This window comes from Colossoma macropomum, unplaced genomic scaffold (genome assembly GCF_904425465.1).
Source record: "Colossoma macropomum unplaced genomic scaffold, Colossoma_macropomum, whole genome shotgun sequence".
Taxonomy (NCBI): domain Eukaryota; kingdom Metazoa; phylum Chordata; class Actinopteri; order Characiformes; family Serrasalmidae; genus Colossoma; species Colossoma macropomum.
The window spans coordinates 18,465,964-18,489,589 of NW_023494805.1; the positions used below are offsets into that span (position 1 = coordinate 18,465,964).

The window sequence follows — 23,626 nt, forward strand, 5'->3', positions numbered from 1 at the left end:
AGGCGACAGCGCTACCCACTGCGCCACCGTGCCACCACCAACAAACCCTCACAAGCAATTAGTCTTAGCAGTGTTAGTAAATCGAACATTAAATTCATGGTGGGTGCATACTGCAGTTACACCAATTCACATGCTGCTTCTTCATTTTGTCCTCTTATTCTACATCAAAAACAACCTTGAAGTCATAGAGAACTGAAGGCACACCTGTGAGTTCAGCCAGGCTGCCCTGTTCTGCAATGTGCCTCCTGTAGAGCGTCTTCAGCACTTTGGCGCTGCCAAACCTCTTAAAGCGTCTCCTCACATTACTGTAGAACCACTCCAGAGACTGGGTCTTCAGCAGTCTGCAAACACACAAACACAGCATGACTGTGCATTACTACAACCTGCTTTACACTGTTTAAAGTAAAAGCCAAACAATCCCTTAAAATTTAAAGGAAAATCAATATCAGTCTATTGTAGTAGGCAAAGAATACCACACCGTGATGGCTGATGATTCATGATGGCCCTTGCTATTGGAAAATTTCTGCAGAGTTTGGGACAATATCAGGGGTTTATACTACCGTCCAGCCAAACCTCATATCTCCAAAATGGCAACTTTACAAGAGAGGGAAAAAATGCTCCTAAAAGCTATTTTGTTTCGACTGCAAGCAGTATTCATAAAGTAAATGCTTACCAGAGCGAATTCTGAGCTCTCTGTGGCAGTGTTTTATTTGTTCTTGATTGTGGCTTTAAAGATTAACTTAACTGCGTTGCTTTATCACAACACACATACTCTTGAGGACAAATGAGTTGTTTCTGAATTAAGCCTGACCCAAGTGCTGCGAAAGGAACAGTTCTCCCCGAGAAACAGATGGCTCTGAACTAGACACTTTACCACTTATAGCTACGCTCCCGCTATACCAGAGATACTACACTCTTCAGAGATTATTTGATCTAAACTGGAATTATTTGCACAATTGAACTGAACTAAACGTGCAGAAATATGCATATTGCTATGTTTTACCCCTCCAAAATATTTACCATATTTTGACATATTTCACATTGTGATACAATATGGTATACTATTATATCAGAATGTCTTTTTAGTGTCTACATGTAACAATTGTTATTTAAACTTAAGTAATTTTGACAAGGAACAGACAAGGATCAAGCAATAATTCGAGTACACCAGTGGTTTTCAACCTGTGGGCAGCAGCCCCCAATAGGCAGTTGTGGTACTGCTAGGACGCTGTTGGCCATCAGGTAACTGCAAAAATTCATTGCCATTTAGGCATTTAACCAACTGTAATTTTACATATGACAAATATTGTTCATTATAAGCAAAATTAAAACATCATATTTATATGAGCTCACTGATTGTTCTGGCAAAATGCTAGCTATTAATGCTATTTTCAGTGCAAGTCAGTGTAAAGCATTTCACTTTTCAATTGTACGGAGCGCATCCATCATGGTTAAATGTTAAAAAGGGTCTTTCAAAAAGAAAGATCCTGAGTCTTGACGTCTTGCTATCTACAAGCAAACGGTATCTCAGACTGAGAAAATTGAGCAAGAAAACACAGCTGTGAATAACTAGTCCTAAGCTTCATTTTAAAGTTTCAGGTTTCAAGTTTTATTTGTCATTTGCACAACATGTCAGGACATTCATGCATTGAAATGCTTGTGGTGAGGCACAGGTAATCACTCTACAGAAAGTAACCAAAGTAAAAAATACAAAAGAAAATACTAAAACTGAGATATATTAAATATCCACAAAATATACACAAAATATAGAGACAGGATGGACCTATGTAAGAAAAAAACTCTCTGCTATTTACAAATATATTTATATTAAACAAGAGATAATCTGTGAAGACTATATACATTTATGTAAGAACTGAAACCAAGCAACTGCTCCTCTGCGCTGTGTGCTAAGAGGTCTTTTTAAATGAAGCTCTGAAACCCATCTATTTACACAGACACTAAGAGACTAAACAGTGAAAATGTATCTAAACCTGTCGAACTGAGCTAGAAGTCCCCTTGCAGCTTTCTTCTCTTCAGCCTGACATCCAGCATTCGGTTGATGCCAAACAAGATCAGCTCTTATTAGGTAAGTCAGAAACAACAACCTGATTGATTAAATCTTCTTGTGAACCGTGGAAGCCTTTGTTTTCGTTTGTGTGGCCTGCAGGTTGCAAAAGGCAGGGAACCCTTGTATACTATACAATAGTGTATACTATACCAATCATCAACAGTGTATAGTATACCAATCATCAGGGAGGACAGTGTGATTTCACCCGAGCCTTGCCAAAGCTTTTCTAAAACATGATCATGAACAAAGACTAAGAACTGATCCTAAACATACAGAATGTGCTCATTTGTGTACATAAGATCAATTTGTATGAATATATAATGCTTCGTCACCTTTACTGCCCCCCTGAGTGACAAACACTCTGAACAGTGAACACAACTCTACACTGCAATAATTTAGAGTGGGGCATTCTGAAATCAAATAACAGTGATGGATATTATCTGCCATTCAGAAGACAACTGCCCATAAACTGCAGGACAAAGAATGAAAAAAACACCCAACTTAAAAAATGAACAATATTCTTGACATTTATTTGGCTCTTGTGGGTTTTAAATGGATGTAATGTGATAGTTTAACTATATTCATGTCTTAAAATGCTTTAAAAGTGTACAAAAAAATTAAAAAGTAGAGCATTTTTCACAATTACAGTTATTTAAATCTGAATTGTACTAACTATGGATGCACCAATAAGGGAATGTGCTGTTGCTGGCACACATTTTTTTTTAAATATAAAAAATGGGATTAAATATTCCTTCAATAGCATTATAGACAAATGCAACATGTATTTGTACAGGATAAAAAAGCAGTAAAACGAATAAAATGCATTTTATTGTAGTAGCTAAATGTCACTTCAAAATCTAGCTCTTCTGGAGAATAATATATACATCTTCAAATATCAGTTTGAAATGCTGGTCAAATCTAAAATGTTTAACGCCAATATATTTGCCCATATCAATTAAATTCCAATGTCATTGTGCAACCCAAGTTTTAACTGTGGTGAACTAGAAATGTTATAGTATTAATCAAAGTAGCTAAGTCAAAGTGAAAAGCCCAATGCTCTCATTTATTGAGCTCTGTGCAGTGTCATGCAGTGCAATACATTTTTGATGGTTAGGGGCAAAGCAGGCAAATGTAATAAAGTTCCATTAAGGAAACAACCAATTTCCCATGCAGTCTGTATATTAGACATAATACCCATTAACACACTTGCAATCACAGATCTCATTAGGGATGCAAGGTTCTGAAATTTGAATTTTTAGCAGAAGAATATAATTCCTATTAATTTTCATAGAAATTATGTGTTAAACACACAAACATCAAGAAAACCTACAATAAAGATGTAAGCAGCCCATTTCATTAACCTTTTCATTAAGCCCATTTCTTTAGCCCCTTTAAATGATCTGTGCCTAGTAACAGCGTCAGTACCCTCTGTCCCTTTATCAGTCTGGTTATGGTCAGGGCAGTGTAGCGCTCAGGGTTAAAATCACTCACCTGCTCTTCTTGCAGGCGGAGCAGAGCCAGCCTTTGTCGGTAGTGGAGTAAGAGCAGCAGCGTTTGCAGACGTTGAAATGACAGTCCAGGCAGCGACGGCGTGGCTTGAGCAAGAAGGTGAAAGGCGAGCAGCAGCGAATGCAGCAGCGCTGGTTAAAGCTGCGCTGACGCGAGAGCAAAACACACCGGCTATCCTCCTCATCCAGCTCCTGCTTCAAATCACTGAGAGAGAGAGAGGGAAAGAGTGAGTGGGTGAGCGTGTGTGTTTGTGTGTATGTGTGAGAAAGAGAGCAAGAGAGTGATGAGTAACACATACACCGAATGTAAAAGAAGAACAAGAAACTGAAAGAGAGAGACAGAAAAAATGAGAAAGGAAGGAAAGAACTGATAAGGAGAAACGCATTTTATAAGAAAAGGACAGTAAAAATAAAAAACTAGGTAATAAAGCCCATGCATGTTGCTGGAGTGAGTGGTGTAACACACCTTCCCTCATGAGTGCCATATTTATTCAGTGCTCTTCAAACAGAAATTTCAAATGTATTCGCTGCAATTTCAGCCTTCCTAGACAAGAGAGTAATTTTATACTGAAAATGTGAAAATGCCTATTTCAATGTAACGACTATTTTTGGTCGTTAATGAATGAATGAACGAACAAACAAAGGAACGAATGCTCTTCTTATGTTCAAAATACAAGCCACGTCAGTTAAGTAGTAGAACTTTTCCAAGGGAGAGAGGGAAGGAGAAAGAGAGAGAGAGACTGTGCACCTCTGTAAGGTGCAATGTAAATTCAGGGCTGATTTCCATCTGCTTAGCCTTGCTGAACACAGCCCACAGCATACTCATTATCAGTGATTACAGACAGCAGCCTGGGCTGATTAGGTTCAGTAAACACATGCACGCACACACACATACACACATATGAAAAAGAGAGAAAGCATAATCTCACTAGATTAAAAACAAGCAGATAAAAAAATGTTTGGGTAAACAGCTATTGCATAATGATATAATACAGAGTGAAGGGAGAGGATGCCACTTTTACACTGGTGTTTGTTCTGTTGCAAATGCAATGTTTTAATGAGCAATAGACAGATGAACTTTCATGACACTTCTCTATTTCTCAAGGTTCATATCTTTCACGATTCTACACAGTACTGACTGCAGAGCAACTCCGGTGTGCTCTGACACTTCAAAGGCATGAAATCCAGGTGCTAAGACTTACACCGAACAGGCGTAACATTATGACCACCTCCTTGTTTCTACGTTCATTGTCCATGCTGCACAGTTTGTGTTGATCATTCTCTAGTCCTTCATCAGTGGTCACAGCATGCTGCCCACAGGACGCTGTTGGCTGGATATTTTTGGTTGGTGTACTATTCTCAGTCCAGCAGCGACACTGAGGTGTTTAAAAACTCCAGCAGCACTGCTGTGTCTCATCCACTCAGACCAGCACAACACACACTAACACACCACCACCACATCAGTGTTACTGCAGTGCTGACAATAATCCACCACCCAAATAGTACCTGCTCTGTGAGGGTCCATGGGGGTCCTGACCACTGAAGAACAGGGTAAAAGTATGCAGAGAAACAGATGGACTACAGTCTGTAATTGTAGAACTACAAAGTGCACCTGTATAGTAAGTGGAGCAGATAAAATGGACAATGAGTGTAGAAACGAGCATAGAAGTGGTTATAATGTTATGCCTGATCAGTGTAATGCATGTCTGTGTAGATTAAAAGACCAATACACAGTGTTTTGCTTTACAAACTAGTTAATGCAGTAGGCCTGGGTGACAGGGTGATGTAATTTGGAACTGTCGATGACTGACAGGTAACCTGCTTCAAAGGCGATAATTACTGTTTTAGGAAAGAGACCTGACAGAAAACTAGAGAGGACTAATTTCTTTTTAAACAGCTTCCTAAATAATAATACATAATGTGTACATAATTAGTACATAATGTTTCACACCCCCTTACAGTTTAAACAATGGAATCTATTGCTGAATTTCCGAGTGCATTTACTGTAAGGACAGAAAACAAACTGTTTTTTTTTTATATGTAAAGCACATGTATGTGGATTTGAAACTCACTTGTTAAGCGCACACGTGCTGTAGCCAGACATTTCTCCAGCTGGAGGCACTGTTAGCATGCAGTAGTCATGAAGGAATCCCACAGTTAGTCATTTGAGGAAATTATCTAAGCCTACATTGAAGTGGCACAAATCAGATTTTTTGCCCTAATGTGACTCAGATCTGATGTTTTCAGAGCTGTGTGGACACGCAAATCTGATTGTCAAATCCGACCTGAGCCACTTTCATTTGTGGTCCTAGATCGGATACGTATATACATATGAGGCTTGTAATGTGAACGTAGCCTAATTGAGATTTTTCGGACCAATACTGCAATTGCAATTTAAATATGTATAATATTTTTTGGCAAAAGGGTCGGCATATTCATTTTTCTAGGCTTGAGGTTTGTTAAAAAACATAAATGTTACAAAATGCATATAAGCTAAAAACAGAACAGAAAGTAGGCCTAAACTGCAGGGGACTGTGTGTGTGTGTGTGTGTTCTGGGGTAATAGTAATCTTTGAACAAGAAAACATCATGCTAACTAATTTTATGAATCACCCAGGCCTACGAATGCAGCACTATCCACCCTACTGCCACCAGATTCCACTAATACATACACAGATCCGTGCCAGTACAGATGCTGCAACACAAACTGCGCTTTACAAACAACACAATAACTCAAAGAGAAAGAACAACCCTTTGTGTAGGTACCATGACTAAAAGTGTAATGCTGTCCACACAGTGGGCCATTTCCACTGCGCTCAGTGCTGGACTGTGCCTGTGGCCTGTTGTTTATGCGCTGAGGAGCTGGCACAAGCAGGAGAAGTTGCTCTGTGCCAAGAGGTCCAAACTCAACCCAGGTGAACAAAGAGAGCTCTAGAGCTTACAGCTTAAACTGCTGACCTATGCATATTCGTCCATTACGTAAAAATAATAGTCTTTTTAGAGCCAATCTATACGACGTAGAGAGCAGCAGATGGTTACACGATTTAAATGGTTGAAAACATTCTGTGACAAATGTAGGAAAACAAAAGGAAAAATAAAATGTACCCACATAAAAGGCTTAAGTAGAGTCAAGATTGGGGATTTCCAGCTAGCTTCTAATGCTACACTGATTATGACACACGTGTCATGACTCGACATCATGATACATCATGATTTCACAAGTGGATCGCCATGGTTAATGTTCCAAACAAAGAGGACACAATGCTATTATTTAGTAAGCTTTACTGGCCTTTTGTAGCTTCTACCATCTATGAGCATTAAGCAGGTAGTTCATACACACTGATGAAACTACTGAGATAGGTATGAAAACTCAGGCTCATAAATTAATGAGGGATATAACAGGTTAATAAATTAATGAATCAGCAGTCGAACATTTTCAGTCAAAATAGTAGTTTTGGTTTTGGCCAAAACAGAAAAACAACCAAAAATTTTGGAAAAAAAAGATTAAATAGGCCTACAACAAAGTGTAAAGCCACAGGGTGCTTTCACATCTACCTTGTTTGGTGCAGACCTATCAAACATTGTGTTTAGATATGGCACTTTTCTTTATATTGCTTTATAACAAGCAATAAAATAATAGTAAAGCAGGGCATTTGGTTTTGGCACGTAGATTACAGAATGTATTGCATCAGCAACCTGAATGATTACATTCACATTGACAAATCAATAATGAAATAGATATCACGTAAGGGTTATTAATATTATGTCAGACTGTGATACACATAGATGTTAAGCGTCTCTATTTTCATCCGAAGTAGGAGTTTTTGGTTCAAATATTGGCAGATGTAAAAGTAACAGAGCTCTTCTTGTTATTATTTATTCTGACCAGTAAATACTTATGTGTATAATTTGGTGCACTTTAGTCATTGTGTTTGAAAACAACCAAACCACACCAAAAAGATACAATGTCACAAAAACCCAAACTCTGGTTCGGACTTTAGCAAACAAACTAGGCATGAAAACAGCCTACGACTTCACAGTTAATAATGGTAATGAAATAGTGATTACAAATGCTCTTTGAACTAGAGCTGCAACTAATAGTAAGTTCCATAATCAACTATGACTTTAATCAATCGGTTAAGGAAAAGTGTGGCCAGTAGTCTGTCAATAAATACTTCATGTCATACACAATGTTTCTTTAAAAATATATTTTTTTACTAATTCAAGAATTATTTCTAGTTTTGCACAATGCTCATTCAGACATAAAACACCTACCCTATTTTCTAAATCATACTTTTATCAAGATCACTGTGACAAGATGCCTTCTGTGCTATTACCAAGCACAGAGAAGCAGCCTGGTTCTCAGCCATGTCAGACACGTAGGCCCATAAAGCATGTTTACCACTCATGAAACAGCAGTAAACGTGTTTTGTTAAACTAAAACAGAGCTGTCTGAAAAGCAGATACTGATATGCTGTTTTCAGCTTTTGACTACAGTTTTACTGCAGCTAACTCACCATGCTGAGCTTTTGTCTTTTACTACTGTAAATGTTTAGTGTTTAGTTTTGGTTGTATGTTTAGTTTTGGTTGTGCCAGGTGAGGTTCGTTTTACATATCGTACAGGAAATTATCTTTAAACAACTTAAACACATTTACAGTAGTAAAAGACAAAAGCTCAGCATGGTGAGTGATGCACATTTTGTACTTCTTTTAGCCATGCATTACCCCGTACTGGAGTCGCCACTATCTGTATTTTGCCTCTTTCATTCAAGTGAAGTAAATGGGGAGCACAAACATTATCATGACAACGAATCGTTAACAAGATCTGAGGCCAGCATTTTTTTTATTATCTATGTTATCACTTGTTGTAGCCCTAGTCTGAACACAGTCAAACAGTCTTAGCAGCAACAAATGAACACGCTGGTCATGTGGAATGGTTTCTAAGAGAACATTAGACAAGCAATCTATAATCTCTGTTTGTGTCATTTATGAAGAGTATATCCAACGCCCAAGAACTTCTTCAATTGTTTTTATTTATTGTGTGTTCTTGGTTTGTTTGGTTTTAGGCCCAGTGTATACTGAATTTCTGTTTCAATTTAGGCCAAGGATTGTCACTGCATTACTAAAATGATTACTGAAACATTGATTTAGCTCTAGTCATCAACTCTCTAGTCTTCACAATACTGTCATTTCCAAACTATTCTTTGCAAAACCCAGGGAAAACCTGTCACTGTTGAGTGTGAATAAGGTTCATTGTTTTTTTTGCTATATGCTCAGCACTCAGTTGCGTGCTTATCGCACAGTGTGCACACGGCGGCTGCTGCTTTTAAAATAATAACCCTGCTGCTCACTCTAACGTTACATGCTTCCACTGAAATGGCTCCAGCTATGCTTTACTGAAGTTGCTGCACTGCTATTTACTGTCCCCCACTGCTTTATTTAAGTACAGACCTTGGGTGATATTGCAATGAATTGTGTCATGCAACTGAACGCACCAGAACATGCAAGGTTAAAAGTGCTGCTAAAAGCTACATGCAGCATCCAAATGCTTTAATCAGTGCTCTGTAAAAGCTGAAGGACCGCTACTTTTCATTTACTGAATTACAAGCAAGCACTTATTACCAAGCTTAGATGTTACTGCAAATAACATTGCAGCTATTACATTGATTTGCCATCTGTCTGAGAATTTTGACTTAATTACAATGTGGGGCACGACTGCTTCTGAGGGTCACTTCTGAGGGTCTCTTGGGTCCTAACTTCCTCTGTGAGATTTTCTGGGTTTGGATGAGCTAGCCAGGAAACAGTGAAGTAATAAGAAAGAAAAGAGGCAAAAAACTTGCATAAAGATTGACAGTGTTATGAAAAAAGGGACTCAAGTAGGATAGAAATGAGCTGTCCATTTTGTAGCTCAATTAGGATGACAATATGTGAAATACAGTATAACAATACTTTAAAGGGGTCATAACAAGGAATACTAAATTTTAGTATTCAGTATTCAGTTCTACTGAAGTAACATCCCAACTTTTCTGGAACACAGTTTTAAAAAAGTTGGGACAGTATGTGAAATGCCAATAAAAACACAAAGTAGTGATTAGTAAATTCTGTGTGACCTGTATTGAATTAAAAACAGTATAAAACACAATATATGATGTTTAATCTTATAAACTTTTTGTAAATATTTTTTTATAAATATATGCTCATTCTAAATGTAATGCCTGCAAAATGCTCCAGAAAAGTTTTCACGTTTTTATTAGTAGACAGGCAGACCAGTCTAGCACTTCTAACATGTGCAGAACGTGGCTTGCTGTTGGCATGCTGAAATAACCATGAACGTCCCAGAAAATGACTTTGTCTTAAAGGAAGCATATGTTGCTCCAAAGTGTGTATGTATTTTTCAATGCTGATGGTGCCTTCACAGATGTGCAAGTTATGCCTGACATGGGCACTTATACTCCCTATACCACCATAGACCCCAGCTTTGGAATCTTACACTGGTAACAATCAGGATGATCCTTTACTTCTTTGGCCTGGAGAACACAATGTCCATTATTTCCAAAAATAACGTGAAAGGTGCACTCTGAAGACCACATTATATGTTTCCACTGTGCATCAGTCCATTTCAGATAAGCGCCCCAAGCCCAGGGAAGTCGGTGGAGATTCTGCACACTGTTGGCTTCCACTGTGTATAGTACAGTCTTTGTGGATGAAGTGATGATCAGTGTTCACTGATAACAGTTTCTCAAAGTATTACAGAGCCTACATGGCAATATCCATCACAGAAGCATGTCGGTTTTCAATGCAGTGCCATCTGAGGAATCAAAGATCACAGGCATTCAGTTGTGGTTTTCGGCTTTGCCCTTTACGCATATAGATTTCTCTGGATTCCTGGTATCTTTTGACGATATGATGCACTGTAGATGGTGAAATACCTAAAATTCTCGCAAACACTTGTTGAGGAATGTTATTCTTAAACAGGTGGACTATTTGTTTTTCCACTCAGTACTGATGGTTTAAACAGTTGAAAAACATTTCTGAGCTGCTTTGCTTTGAGACCAAATATCATCTATAGGGTTTAAATCTGGACTCTGACCAGAAAAATACAATCAGTAAAAGACATTATATTTTGGTCTTTACGTATTTTTCTGCCCAGGAGTGTACTCTTTTGAAAAGATAAACCATTAAATATCTTGTCTCTGCACTGTATTTGCTTAAAAACAGGTCAAAGTGAATTTACAAAACACTACTTTCTGTTTTTATTTGTGTTTTACCTACTCCATCTTTTTTGGAATTGGGCTTTGATGTAATAGATTTGATGTAATAAGTAAACACTGTTAAAGTTTCAACATGTACTGTACACTCCCCAGTCCATAGAATCTATATGGAGAAACTAAGCTGCAAGAACAGCCCATTTTGATCTCAATGTTTTGTGATGCCACCACAACCAACACTTCTGCATCTATCTGCTCCTCAGCCTACAGCAGTTTAGCCCTACCCACTCACACTGAAGTTACAAGGAGTGTTTAAGACTGAACAGCTTTTAAATGAGGCACAGAACAGGGCGAAGTAGGGCAGCCAGTCAGAACAGATTCCATTTACATATGCTTTTGATTCTAAGGGAGAATGAGAGGTTGGGAAACGGTCAAGTAAAAATTGTTTTCTGTTTTCAGTATGTAAAACCAGACAAGTGTTATAGAAGACTTCAGGGGAAAACATAAAATAAAATGTAAGATATGTTTTTAAATTAGTTTACAAAATAGCCTATTTATAACCTAATTAGCACTATCAAAAATAACTTATTTAACAATGGACAATTACACACAACTGCAAACAGCTGTTTACAGGCTAAATTAATTCAGTTAAAATGAATTTCCTCCATATATTCTTTGAAAAACTCCCCCTCTTCATTTTTGTTGACTGCTGCATGTTGACACACTGAAGATTGATCTCCTTCACAAGGTACTTTCTGTCCTGCACCTCTTTGCTTTTACCACACACTCATAAATCCACAGCTTTGTGCAGCAACCAAAGCGCAGCTTCGACGCCTGCACTTTGTGTTATGTGCTAATGTAACAAATATGCAATGAAAGTACTGACATAGAATAACAGCTCTTTGAAACGTCTGGGGAAAAAAAAACACTATAATGGCATCTGAGAACACCACAGGTCTAGGATAAAGCAAAAGGATCAGGATATGAACTGAGCTGAGGGGGTTAGAACATAACAGCAAGCAAATTCCCTTGCACAGTCTCTCAGACGTGAAGGATTATTCGCTAATCGGGAAACTGAGGTTTGCACATTTTGCGAAAAACAACAACAAAGCAGTATGTTCTAAGCTACAGAAAGGGCTGCTTGAATTACAATGAATGTACAAGTGAACTTCAAAGGAAAGATCAGGACAGACAATACAAGAAGCTCACATTGTTACATCCACGGTGCTTTGATGTGGGGTCACATCAGATGAGCTACATAAAAATGAGCTAGTGTGGCACTATGAGACCCAGACCAGAACATGCCTGTTCTGGGTCACACTGACCCTTGAGCCCTTCACAATCTACTTATGAATATCACATGACGTCATATGACAAAGGGCCACTATATTGACCATACTAATGACTGATAATTTGACTTGCTCCTGTGTCAGTCTGTGGTTGCTACTGAGGTTTATTATAATATAGCTGGCTACATTATAATTTCATTTAATTATAATTTAGTTACAGAGTAAAAAAAAGATAAGGCTGCTGTTTGAAACAAGCTACATGTAAAGTGGCAAAGCAAAATAAAATATGGTAACATTTAAGAGTAACATTATTTTATACAGTACACTATACCTCAGACTAAACAGAGAGTTAGCTCTAACTTATGCAATATATACAATACAGTAACAATGATAATGCATTGTAGAGGCAGCAAACCCACGACTTCAGACAACGATATATTTTTGATTTAGTTATATTTTTATATTCTTTAAAGAAAACCTTCTTTAAAATATATTCTGTTTTCAGTCACATCATATTGATTCATTTTAAATATTTTAGGCTACAAAAACATTACCATTTTAGTCGACAAATAGGCCTGTCACGATTATTACCTGATCGCCTAATTGCAATTATTTGAGATGATCGCAATTCTTTAAAAACATTGCAATTATTTTCCATATTATTAGTAGTTTCACAACCATTGTATTACAACAAACGTGTATGTAAAATGGGTGCGTTTTGGTCAGCTGGCACAAAATAAATACATGTAAATAAAGAAAGCAAGAAGCACATTCCCTGGCACAAGTTATGGGGTTTTATGAAAACACTAAAAGCTCTAACTTTTAACTGGGTGCTATAATGCATTTAGGGGAATGTTTGTTTTTTTTCTAGGTAGCTAAGAAGCTAAGGTTTTTTGCTCACATTTTTACAGTCTCCAGAGGAATGTGAGCTTTGGTAGACTCTACACACACATTTCATGTAACTGTAGACACTTACGAAACAAAATTGTATATCTCCAGTGCAGGCCACTATCGTTAGTTAACCATCTGATACCCGAAACCTAGCTAAAGCAGCTCTAATTACTCTGGCTAAGAATATTTTACAAATCAGTAGGTAGCTAACAACTACCTAAGGCGGGGTTCAAACCATACACGTTTTTTGCGGACCAAGACAACTTTTTTCTAATAAAAGTTAAGGCAGGCCTACAGTGACAGTGTGAAGGAGGGATTAAAGTTACATGTAACAATGTTCCCCCAAGAAGAAAAGACAGTGTAAAGCACCTTGCTTTGTTCCCACCTTCAGAAGAATGAAGGGTGAAGCTCCTCCAAATCTGCATTAACACTGATCTGATGTGGCAATGAATGTGAACACATCTCCCCCTCTTGAGTTGCGTATAGGTGTTATGAGGACGTTCACAGCGAAGTCCAATTGACTAAGTCTTGCTAAACCAATATTTATTTCATTAATGCTTTTATATTTTTTAATAATCATAAAGACAATGTGTGTGTACCATTAAGGTAATGTTTTCCAAAATGTTAATTAGACTAAAACAGGGCAGAGGATTTGCTCAGTGATTTCAGTACATTAACATCCAACCAAACGTTTTCTCAAGACAGACAAGAGCTCTATATTAATACATGGGCTTTTGCTGCTGTTCTTCCATTTCACATGGAGCCATCTGATGAGCAGAACGAATGTTTCACACATTAAGTGGTAGACACTAATCACCACCACCTGCCTCCTGACTGGGCAAACATATCACATTGGCCAGATTAATTTGCATAAAGTTCAGCTCTGCTCACTTTTTTGACATACTGCGTCCCTCAAATTCAACATGCTGTTTTCATCATGCACCACAGCCACTTCTGCTGGACACAGCACTTCCCACAGAAAATGAATCGGATCTGTTGCCGAGTGTTGCTGCACCTGACCAAGGTAAATGCAGCGTGAGGCAGTAGCTATGTTATAAAGCTTGATTGAGCAAGTTTTTGTTTCAGCCAACCAGCTAAGAATCTAAACAGGTTCTTCAACAATATTTAGAGACAAGATTTATGTTCTGTTTTACTGATTTTGTCATAAAAAAATAAGTATGTTACTTGAATGGCTATTACAAGCTTTAAATGTCTGTGTTTAAGCTAGACCTGTCTTTAAATCCAGTGTAGGACAATGAACATAACATTGAAAATTATATAGGGGAGCTAACGCTAAATTAGCATTATTGTCATTGCGTTACCCTGTTGAACTTTCTGCCAGTGACAGATACTCCTTTGGACATTTATGATTAGATTATTTCAATAAAGTCAAAGCTAAAAAAGTAGTTATATAATTGTTATGTAAATGTTTTTCTTTTTTTGTTTTGTTTCATCAGTAAGTTGAAAACAGAGCATATGTCATCTTGTTATTGCTGACAAAATTGAAAAGCAGTCATCATAATGCATTTTTTCAGTAATTTTAACACTGAACACCATCTACCATTTTAATGTTCAGTTAGATACAGCGCTGTGCAGCATTTGGATTATAGTTAGTTGTGGAATTTAGTCTTTTTGTCAGTAATTCAAATAGGCAGTAAAAGTTTACGGGTTGCATCTACCAAGAATGGTATTTTTTGTTTGTAATGCTCTTCTGAGGTAATTTTGCTTGCCATCATTTGCTTCCAAACTGAAAGAGTTTAGCTAGTGGTCAGTAATCATTAGGTCATCAACATGCTCACCAGACAAAACAAGGTCTTATGAGTGAAAAGTATAAAAAATCATCCAACATTTAGCAAGTTAGACCTGAAAACAAAATGCTTAGCCTCACAGCATCCAGATCCATTTACTGGAAGCCTGCCTGACACACCAAGCTCCTCCATCTGTCCAAGCAAAATAAAGATGCACAAGCCAGAGCGTAAACGACCATGTGAGTGGACTGACTTCTCAAAAAATTGAAAAAGTAGGTTTCCCATTTTCCCAATGCGTTGTATGCAACTGCACTCTGACTCAGTCAGAAAATTTCTCTTGCTATTGCTACTCATTTTTTGTTTGTAGCTTGATGGTTCCCCAGTCCCCTATTCATCTCTCTTTGAAATTCTGTCCTGTTCCTGAGGTGTCAGTGAAAAAATTGAGAAGCAGGATGCATGCAAGCACAACCCTCCAAGGAGGATAAGGGGCAAGCAATAGAGAAGCCAGTGCTTGCATGAAATGAGAGAGGTTAAAGCTTTGATGCAATAACTTCTGACACAGGTTAGCCGGCGGGTGGCTTCTCTGCCTATGTGTCTAAATGACGGCCAAAAGATGTTTGTATTTAAGGCCACAGATAGAAGGTTTCAGGAGCAATAAAGTAATCAATTAATAATATGAAAACATCGTTCATGTTATTAAGCGCACCTAAGGCACAGTTTTACCCAAAATTCATCCAAGCAGTTAAGCTGGATTTCAAATGTTAAAAGGATGCTACACAATTAGCTTTGTACACAATTGTCTCACAAATATAGCTCCATTTAGAAAAACACTCTTAAAGCAATACTTTTAAAGCATCACTGGTACCACAGATTTCATGAAAGGAAAACTGAGGTTGTAAGTTGTTTTTTTTTATTACAACTGACCCATTACTTTAAGGCCCATTTTCTATCGGAGGGCCCAGGAGAGATGAAGTGATACTGTCCAAACAGAGACACATCAATATTTGGCAAACAGTTAGGGAGATAATGGGTTTCTGGGAACCAGTGTTTTCTCCTCAGTGTTGAAAAGCACTTGCCAACCATTCCAGAGGGTTAATGACTGTGCCTTTGTGATAGGAGCTATAAAAGATTATGTCCTTTAGATAAGGTTGTCAGCCTATGCATTGGTGCCTGTTTTATGGTACTAGCTGACCTTCTGTATTAATTTAATAGCTCTAAACTCAACAAAACCCACCCACTCAAAAGAAGTCTGAATTATTCTGAACTATTTTGAAAGGAACGAGAACATAATTCCATCTCTGGCACTACTGTTAACACATTTTTAAAATACAGAAGCATCAATAAAGGTGATCAGCAGTCTGTCTGAAGCCAGCGTTTCATTCTGACTCATTTATGAGATGACTTTAAACCACATACACAAAGAAAAACACAACAGTCTCTCTGAAAATGCTGGATGTTGTCTGCAAAATGTCTACGCTAATATAAGACAGACACGCTGCAGCAGGGTCAGCCTCGTCTTCTGATTCTAAGGAGGCAGATAAAGAGAACAGGGAGTTTAATTAGTCAATACCAGCCTCATTAGGAGGCCAGTCAGATAATGAATAAAGGTGTAGATCATTGTTAGCCTGCTCCCGGTAGAATATTTTAATCAAAACACTGGGAAGCATGACAAAGCTTCACTTTGATTAAAATGTGAGGTCTTCTCCATTCTCCACTGAGCTCAATCATTATATACTTTTATTTTGAATTCTTATGCAGCCACACAACTCAGTGAGGCTGCAGAATAATGTCTGTTTCAGTAACTATACAACCTACGAGACAGTGTGTGTAAGAGAGCTTTAAAAGAAAACTCAGCTGCAAGCCGAATCACTAAAAATGTTGACATTTTAGATGCCAAAAAGCTTGTTGAGATAATCTTATCATGGAAAAAACAAGATTAGAGTAGGCAGGACGTCTGATTATCGAATAAAACATGGGTGCCAGAAATAGTGATTAATCACGTTGAGGAATTCCATTACTGGAGGGGGGGATGTGATTTAAAAGCTCATTTGTGGAGTGTTTTTTGTTTTGCTAAACTATGTGCTGTATATGTCCTGTTACTTAACAAAGATTTAACAGATTATTAGAGCAGAACTACAAGCAATTATTTGAGAAACTATTCATAAACGTAAAAACTAGGGATGCACTGATATAGGAAATGCGGGCCGATATGCGATATTCTTCATGTACATATCTGCCGACGCCAAGGTAGGTTGTTGATACATAAACATAATGTAGAAAGTGGGACTACATGAACCTGGATGACCAATACAGAGAGAGATATATTTCTGTTGGGTTAGAAATGCAGTAAAATTAATGTAAAAAAAGTCACCTAAACATTCTGCTCTTCTGGAGCAGGGCTACAACTAAAAACTACTGCAGATTTTAGTCTGACAATGGTGTTTCATTCAACAATTAAAAAAATATAAGTATTATTCTTTTATTACTTTGTAAAAACATAAAAATCTACCATACCTTCTAATTCATATTAAAAAAGGCTTTTATCTAATGTCGATTAGTTGTTGGAGCCCTGTTCTGGAGTACAATAAATACAAAATCAAACATCAAACATCGGTTTGAAATATCAGGCAAATCCAAACATCTGCCCAATGCCAATAATTTTTAAGCAATTATCCGCTGCTATCATTATGCATCTACCTTGCATTTACCTAGTGAAGAGTACTCCTCATATGAAGAGGCTTAGAGTAACACACTACAATCAAGATGTTAGGAAGCACAGCTCATTTATCTTTTGTTTGTTTATTCATTTATTAACTTATTTTAGAATAAATAACTTCAGTTAGGCCAAAGAATGGATAGAGAAAAAAAACAGAATATCCAGTGTGAAGTGAAGCTGCCACACAAATGACAGAAAACAAAGATCTGCACTTAGCAAAAATATGAAAGTAAGTAATTCCCAAGAGGCAGTAGCCCGCATGAGTTCCCTTTTTTTGTTCTGGAACTACAGCAGTGGTGATGACTGCCATGAAAGACGTTATGCTAGACAGTTTTGAATCAATATGCAAAATTTAATGGTTCATGTTTTCTCAGTATATTAACCCCAGGGTCCACCAGCCGGCCCAAAGTTATATTACACATTTCTATAATCTAAAAATTACTTTTGTTCACACTGTTCCTGTATTTACTAAATAATATGCCTTGGTATGTAATACGCCTAGGATTTTGAGGGGTTCATTGGAGCAAATAAACAACAATTACGCTTTAAAATGTGTAGATGTGTTCACTTCTTTTCACTTAGAAAAGTAACAAAACATAAATTCACCAAGCGTGCCAACATTTTTGCATAAAACCATATAACATACGTCTGCAAAACATATTAGTCATTACTGAGAGATTTAAGTTCACTAACTTTGGAATACACTCTGTGCAAGTTTAAATGGACGTGCATGGCTTTCGTTGCATAAGGACATAACGTCTGTTATTTTTAGGACCATCTGTTGTGAATTCTGGTCATTTCCTGGTGTTACGTTCAGAGAAAAACAGTAAACAGAGAGCTTTTCATCTTACAGAGAATGACCTTGGCTACACTGAACACATTCCATAAATTCACATTTGCTGCAGTGGAAAAAAATGTAATACAATATTAGTATACAGATGACTATAGCAACAGCTAACAGCTAAGACTCTCTATAAATTCTTCAAACCTATATATACTAATGGCTGAATGATACAAATCAGCTGCCCACAAAGCTGAGAGCATATCCTTGGTCTCAGGAAGTGAGCTGTAGCGAGACAGGGAAGGGAGGACCCTTCCTGTTCTTTGTGTAGCGTTTAAAAAGTATGACGAAGTATGATGGGAAATCTCTCATGCAGTCTAGCAATGCCTGGAATGCCATTCTAAAGAGACTACTGGGTAATTCATGTTAATACAATCACATTATTACGACAGCATTCAAAATGCATTATATTTAAGCACTAGAACATGAGACGGAGTGTGTTATCGCAAAATAACATCACAGCTGTGATTTGGTCACAGGCACGAGCCGAAGGCGTAAACAGGGAATTTAATATGTTTTAATGTTAGCAGTTCCTTCCGCCAAATTATAGTTCCTTAACAAGCAGCTTGTTGCTATGTCAGAGTAACGAGCTCCACTCACTCGCTGCACAGCCAGCAGTTCGTTCTCCAGCTCCACACAGACCAACTGACAGTTTGGGAATTTAGGATAGTCTCATCTTCAGAGTCTGACCAAATTGGCTGTTGGTCAAATGTGATCTTAAAAGTAGCCATTTTCTGTTTGTTCACAAAGTAAGAAGTAAAAACATTCAAATGGCTTGAGCGTCTACTACAGCTGTCAAAGTCGTTGCTTAGCACCGGAACTAACTGTTGTATAAACGGTATTAAGGCACAAGTTTGTATTCCTGTCTTTGTGAATAATGCCTACCTGACCTAACCTTTAGTAATAAAAAAATAATAATAATAATTTGTCAATTTCATTTTCTCAAAAAATAGTAGAAGTACATATATATATATATATATATATATATATATATATATATACACACACACACATACACACGAATTATACATATATGAATATCAGAATTATACAGAAGCCTTAACAATAAACCATGATATCAAAGTTTTCTATATTAAGTGTGTCTTTTTTACACCTTCCATTCTTTTCAGCAGACTTGTTTAAATCTGACAGGATATTTTTCCACAACTCCAAAATTCAGTCTTAGAAGTTGGTTGCATTTTTCGCTTCTCACGATCCAAATAATCACTTTTCATGAGGTTGAGGTCTGGACTCTGGGGTGGTCACTCCATTATTCTGAGAACACCAGCAGCTTCTTTGTTTGAGTTTGCAAATCTTTCAAAGATGATAGCTTTAAGTACTGTTTATCTGATCTTAACAGTTTTGGTGGTCTACCAGGTCTTACAAGGTTGTTAGGACTCTCATTTTCTCTATAGCTTGTAATATATTTGAACTCCAGTTTCAAAACTCCAGTTTTTTCACTTATTTTACTTGGATGGTCCCCTTTCTTATGCAAGAGGACAATTTATATCTAATCTCCTCAGAAAATCCTCCTGAAAAATGACTAACTCATACTTATATAGCCAGTCTGACTGTAAATAACATAGATGAAGGATGGTGAAGTTTTGTTCAGTCAAAATGTGCCTAAAATCCACCCTACAGCCATATGACAGATGTAGGTGATGGCAGACAGGACTCACTGACCTCAGTCGCTCCTCTTCTGTCTTGCGCAGCTGCATGTCTCTTTGCACCACCTGTAGCACGTGCTCTGCCTCCTCCTCCGTAAGACTAGACAGGTCCAACTTGCGCCCCATCACTCAAATCCTCACAGTCGATCAGCTACGTCTCTGGTCTCTGTTAATGTCTGGATGGGAGAACAATTCTTTTCACTTTCAATTCATATCCAATCCAGTCCAATCCATACATAACACTGCAACCATCTTAACCCAAGCTTTGAAACCGATCCCAAAAATCTACCCCCACACTGTGTCAGGCTTTTCTCGACAAAGAGGGAAAATCAAAAGCCGAGGTCTGTCAGGTGCACAATGACGCAAAAATCTGGATTTTTGCTCTGCCTCAAGTACCAAGGCTGAACAGTTTCCACAGAGGATTTCGTTTGGACTGCAACCAAATACTTAGTGCTGTAACAGAGAGAGAGAGAGAGAGAGAGAGAGAGAGAGAGAGGGAGAGAGAGAGAGAGGGAGGAATAAAGGAAAAAGCCTTCCTACATAACACTGCTCAATCTGCTGGCAGCAGTGTGGACTGATAGGGTGCAGGCTTCTCTCTCACACTGTAAAAGCTGGCAGTCTGATAGGCACAGCATCTGTTGAGCTAACAGTGAGAGCAAACACAAAAAACACCCTCTCGTCCTTGAGGTGTAATGGCAATGCGTGACGCCAGGCTGTGTGACAGGTTAAGTGGCCACCTCTCAGACACGAGAGCACTGCTGCCAGTGTTTACACTCACACCAGCATCCAGGCCCTGTGTGCTTTACTCTGTCACTCACAGTGAAGCAAAGCAGAGACCATTCCTACCACAGCAGTCACCACAGTGTTCACCACAAGGCTAAAAATAGACCTAAATACAACTATGAACGGATAAATAATGTAACACACCTACAAGAACAATGTAATACGGAACTGTGAGCTATATTACACCGGACACACAAAGACTACTGAACCACAATGCACTTCAGCAGGATGTTTTCAAATGACTTCGGCAACGTTAGGCAGCAAAAACTGACCTGTGTAAACTGTTAAACTGTTAAACTTAGTAATACTCATAATGTCGACATTAACTTCTATATTAAATCCGCAAAAATGATTCTGCTAATTATAAACCGTCACTTACCAATGTCCGTTAATACGGACGTGTGACTGAAGGGAAACCAAGTCTGCCTAACTGACTGACTGACTGTACTAAAGACTCACCGGCGCCTCTCCGCTGCTCCTCCGACTGAGCGCTGGTGTTTAACGGCTACTCACAGCAGTGTCACGACTCGGTACGGAAAGGTTTAAAAAGCTGGCAGCGTCCACAGGCATAATTCCTAAGTGCCCAGCGGGAATACTGTCCTTTTCCCACGGAGGATGAGGAGCTAACGGAGCACACCTCGCATAACCCATTCCCGCCAAGCGCCCGAGCTCAACTCGCGAGATGCCACATGAGCCTTTAAACAGCGCACCAGCCAATCAGAGCTCTCCGAATCCATAGCGCCCTGAAGTAACGGATTTAACTCATTATTATTCATTATTTTATGCCCAACATTTCTTTAATCTCCTGTATTTAGTCCACACATGTCCGCACTGTTTACTGATTATCTTCTGTTTCTGGGAGGTTTCGACTTAAATCCAAGTAACCATCGCACTGTAGTAATGACGCTCGATTCAGAGTCGATTCTTTCCAACTGTCCGATTCCAGGATTCGTTGATTCACAAATGAAGCTCTCCTCCTTACATAAAGAGTGAAGTACAAAGCGAGGGAGTCTGGTGTCGGTATTTTTGTTAGCTACTTCCACTTCTACTTGAGTTATTATGTAATTTAGGCAACAATACTTTTATTTCAGTGGCATCTCCACACCTCTAGAGAGAAAGTGACTGAACTACCAGCACCACTGCAGCGAGCATACAACTACCTCAGCATTGTGCCTTACTTTAGTGACTTTAGAGAAAAAAAAATCACTGAAACTTACTGAAGTTGGTCATAGCAGCCATGAAAGATCAGCTAAGATTGATGTAGGCACTTGAATTATGAAAATCATAAAAAAGAAAGAAGGAAAGAGATACCACTTAAACTACTACTACTTGTATCTAAATGGAAATAGACATCTGAAGTCAATTCACGCTTGTGCCCGCTAAAAATATGGTAAAAACACAGTACAAAGTCTGGCACTAAAGTAGTAGAATTTTAATCTATCAGGCCCAGGTGATCACTCAGAATAACTCTGCATTGATTTGCAGTGACTCTCCCGTAAGAAGACAAGTGGACCCAAACCATGCCAGCAAAATGCCCCCATAACAGAGACATTGGACCCTCAAGGTTGGGGTCAAGCATTCCAGCCTGTGCTGTTCTCTTGGAGAGTCCAGCTGACTCTAATATTCAGATGCTCTTGAAGGCCTGCATTACTTAGACCAAGTGTGCTAGATAAGGGATGGAGCTAAACTCTGCAGAGTTGTGTGAAAAAAACAATTATTCACAAAATCTCCCCTAAAAACAGTGATTTTTAATTTTATAATTAACCATTTGCTATAGCATGCAGTTCACATTGTATCTAGTGGGTGGCACCGATGCATCAGTAGTTAGGCTGGAGCCCTGGCTATCTAATGGCCACAGATTGCTGGTGGTGGTTGTATTTACATTTAACACTGCTGCCATCCTAAGCCTTACAATCTAAACTCCAATTATAAAATCCTTTTACTGCAAGACCCACCCTGTTTACAGGAAAATGGAGTCAGGTATGTGTAGCCAAATGAGAAACCAATGATCTGCAACCTCAGATTGCTTTGCAAAATAAATCCGGATAGACTCTCGTCCGCTGCTAAGCCATGTCACATGTACGTTTAGTCAGCTGCTTCAAACAACGGCAAAGAGTGCCAAAGTACACACATTCCCTCTCTCACACTCACTCCCTTGCTCTGTGTTTTTGTGAAAGCTGAAAGAAGTTCATAGCACTGGAAACTGGGGTTGTAACCATACATTCTTATCATATGAATTGATTCATGATACTGGATTCAAAATTCTCATATTCTGAACAAAATCTGAATGAAGAAAAGTAATTCATGTCTGTGCATGAACTTACAAATGAGTCCCGATCTGGGAGTGTGTCATCTCATCCTACATTTTTGCATTTCTGAGGTTCACTTATAATGTTTGTGTGGTTTTATATTATAATTCATTTTTACACAACCAATTTCCAACCTCTCCTTATTCCTGAGATTTAAACAGGCTGTTATTGTTGCTTTGCTGTTAAGACTGATATTTGTGAATGACCTCTATTCTGATTGACTGCACTGTATTGTGGCTCATTCAAAAAGTAGTCTGGGCTGAAACACTCATGGGTCCTGTTTTTTCATTAATTTTTAACTTGCTCTTGCCCACTTCAACTCACCACTCAGATGTGCCTCACAGCTATGTTACACAAAGGACCATGCGCGGCCGGACAGCGAGGAGCAGATTATACAAACAGAAAACACTCATCCTCGGCAGGTTAGCCTCAGTGAGCTAATCAGCTAGCCACGCAATCTTTGCAATGCAAAAAGTCTGAGCATAGTGTATGTAACGTGTGTGAGTAAATGCTTTGTCATTTTAAAGTGTTTACGGCTATGACCTTTCAGTAGATTTGTCCTCCATTATTTTCAGGTTTAAAAAGGGAAACGCGTCAGA

The 23,626-nt window shown here is 38.3% G+C and overlaps 1 protein-coding gene across 3 annotated transcripts in view; it reads right to left on the reverse strand.

Moving 5' to 3' along the window:
* si:ch211-106h4.9 (rab effector MyRIP) overlaps positions 1-21,466 on the reverse strand; it is a 39,116-nt gene extending 17,650 nt beyond the window's left edge. For 2 of the 3 annotated variants that reach the window (XR_005008669.1, XM_036596267.1), the window contains exons 1-4: positions 21,178-21,463; positions 19,952-20,111; positions 3,560-3,781; positions 205-341 (exon numbers count right to left, since the gene is read on the reverse strand). Coding sequence is in view for 2 of the 3 variants with exons in the window: in XM_036596267.1 (XP_036452160.1) it covers positions 205-341; positions 3,560-3,781; positions 19,952-20,061 (469 nt within the window). In the remaining variant the exon portion in view is untranslated. Of the gene's footprint in view, positions 1-204; positions 342-3,559; positions 3,782-19,951; positions 20,112-21,177 lie in introns of all 3 variants that reach the window. The other variant, XM_036596268.1, reaches the window with a different exon arrangement.
* Between the last annotated feature and the right edge of the window lie 2,160 nt (positions 21,467-23,626).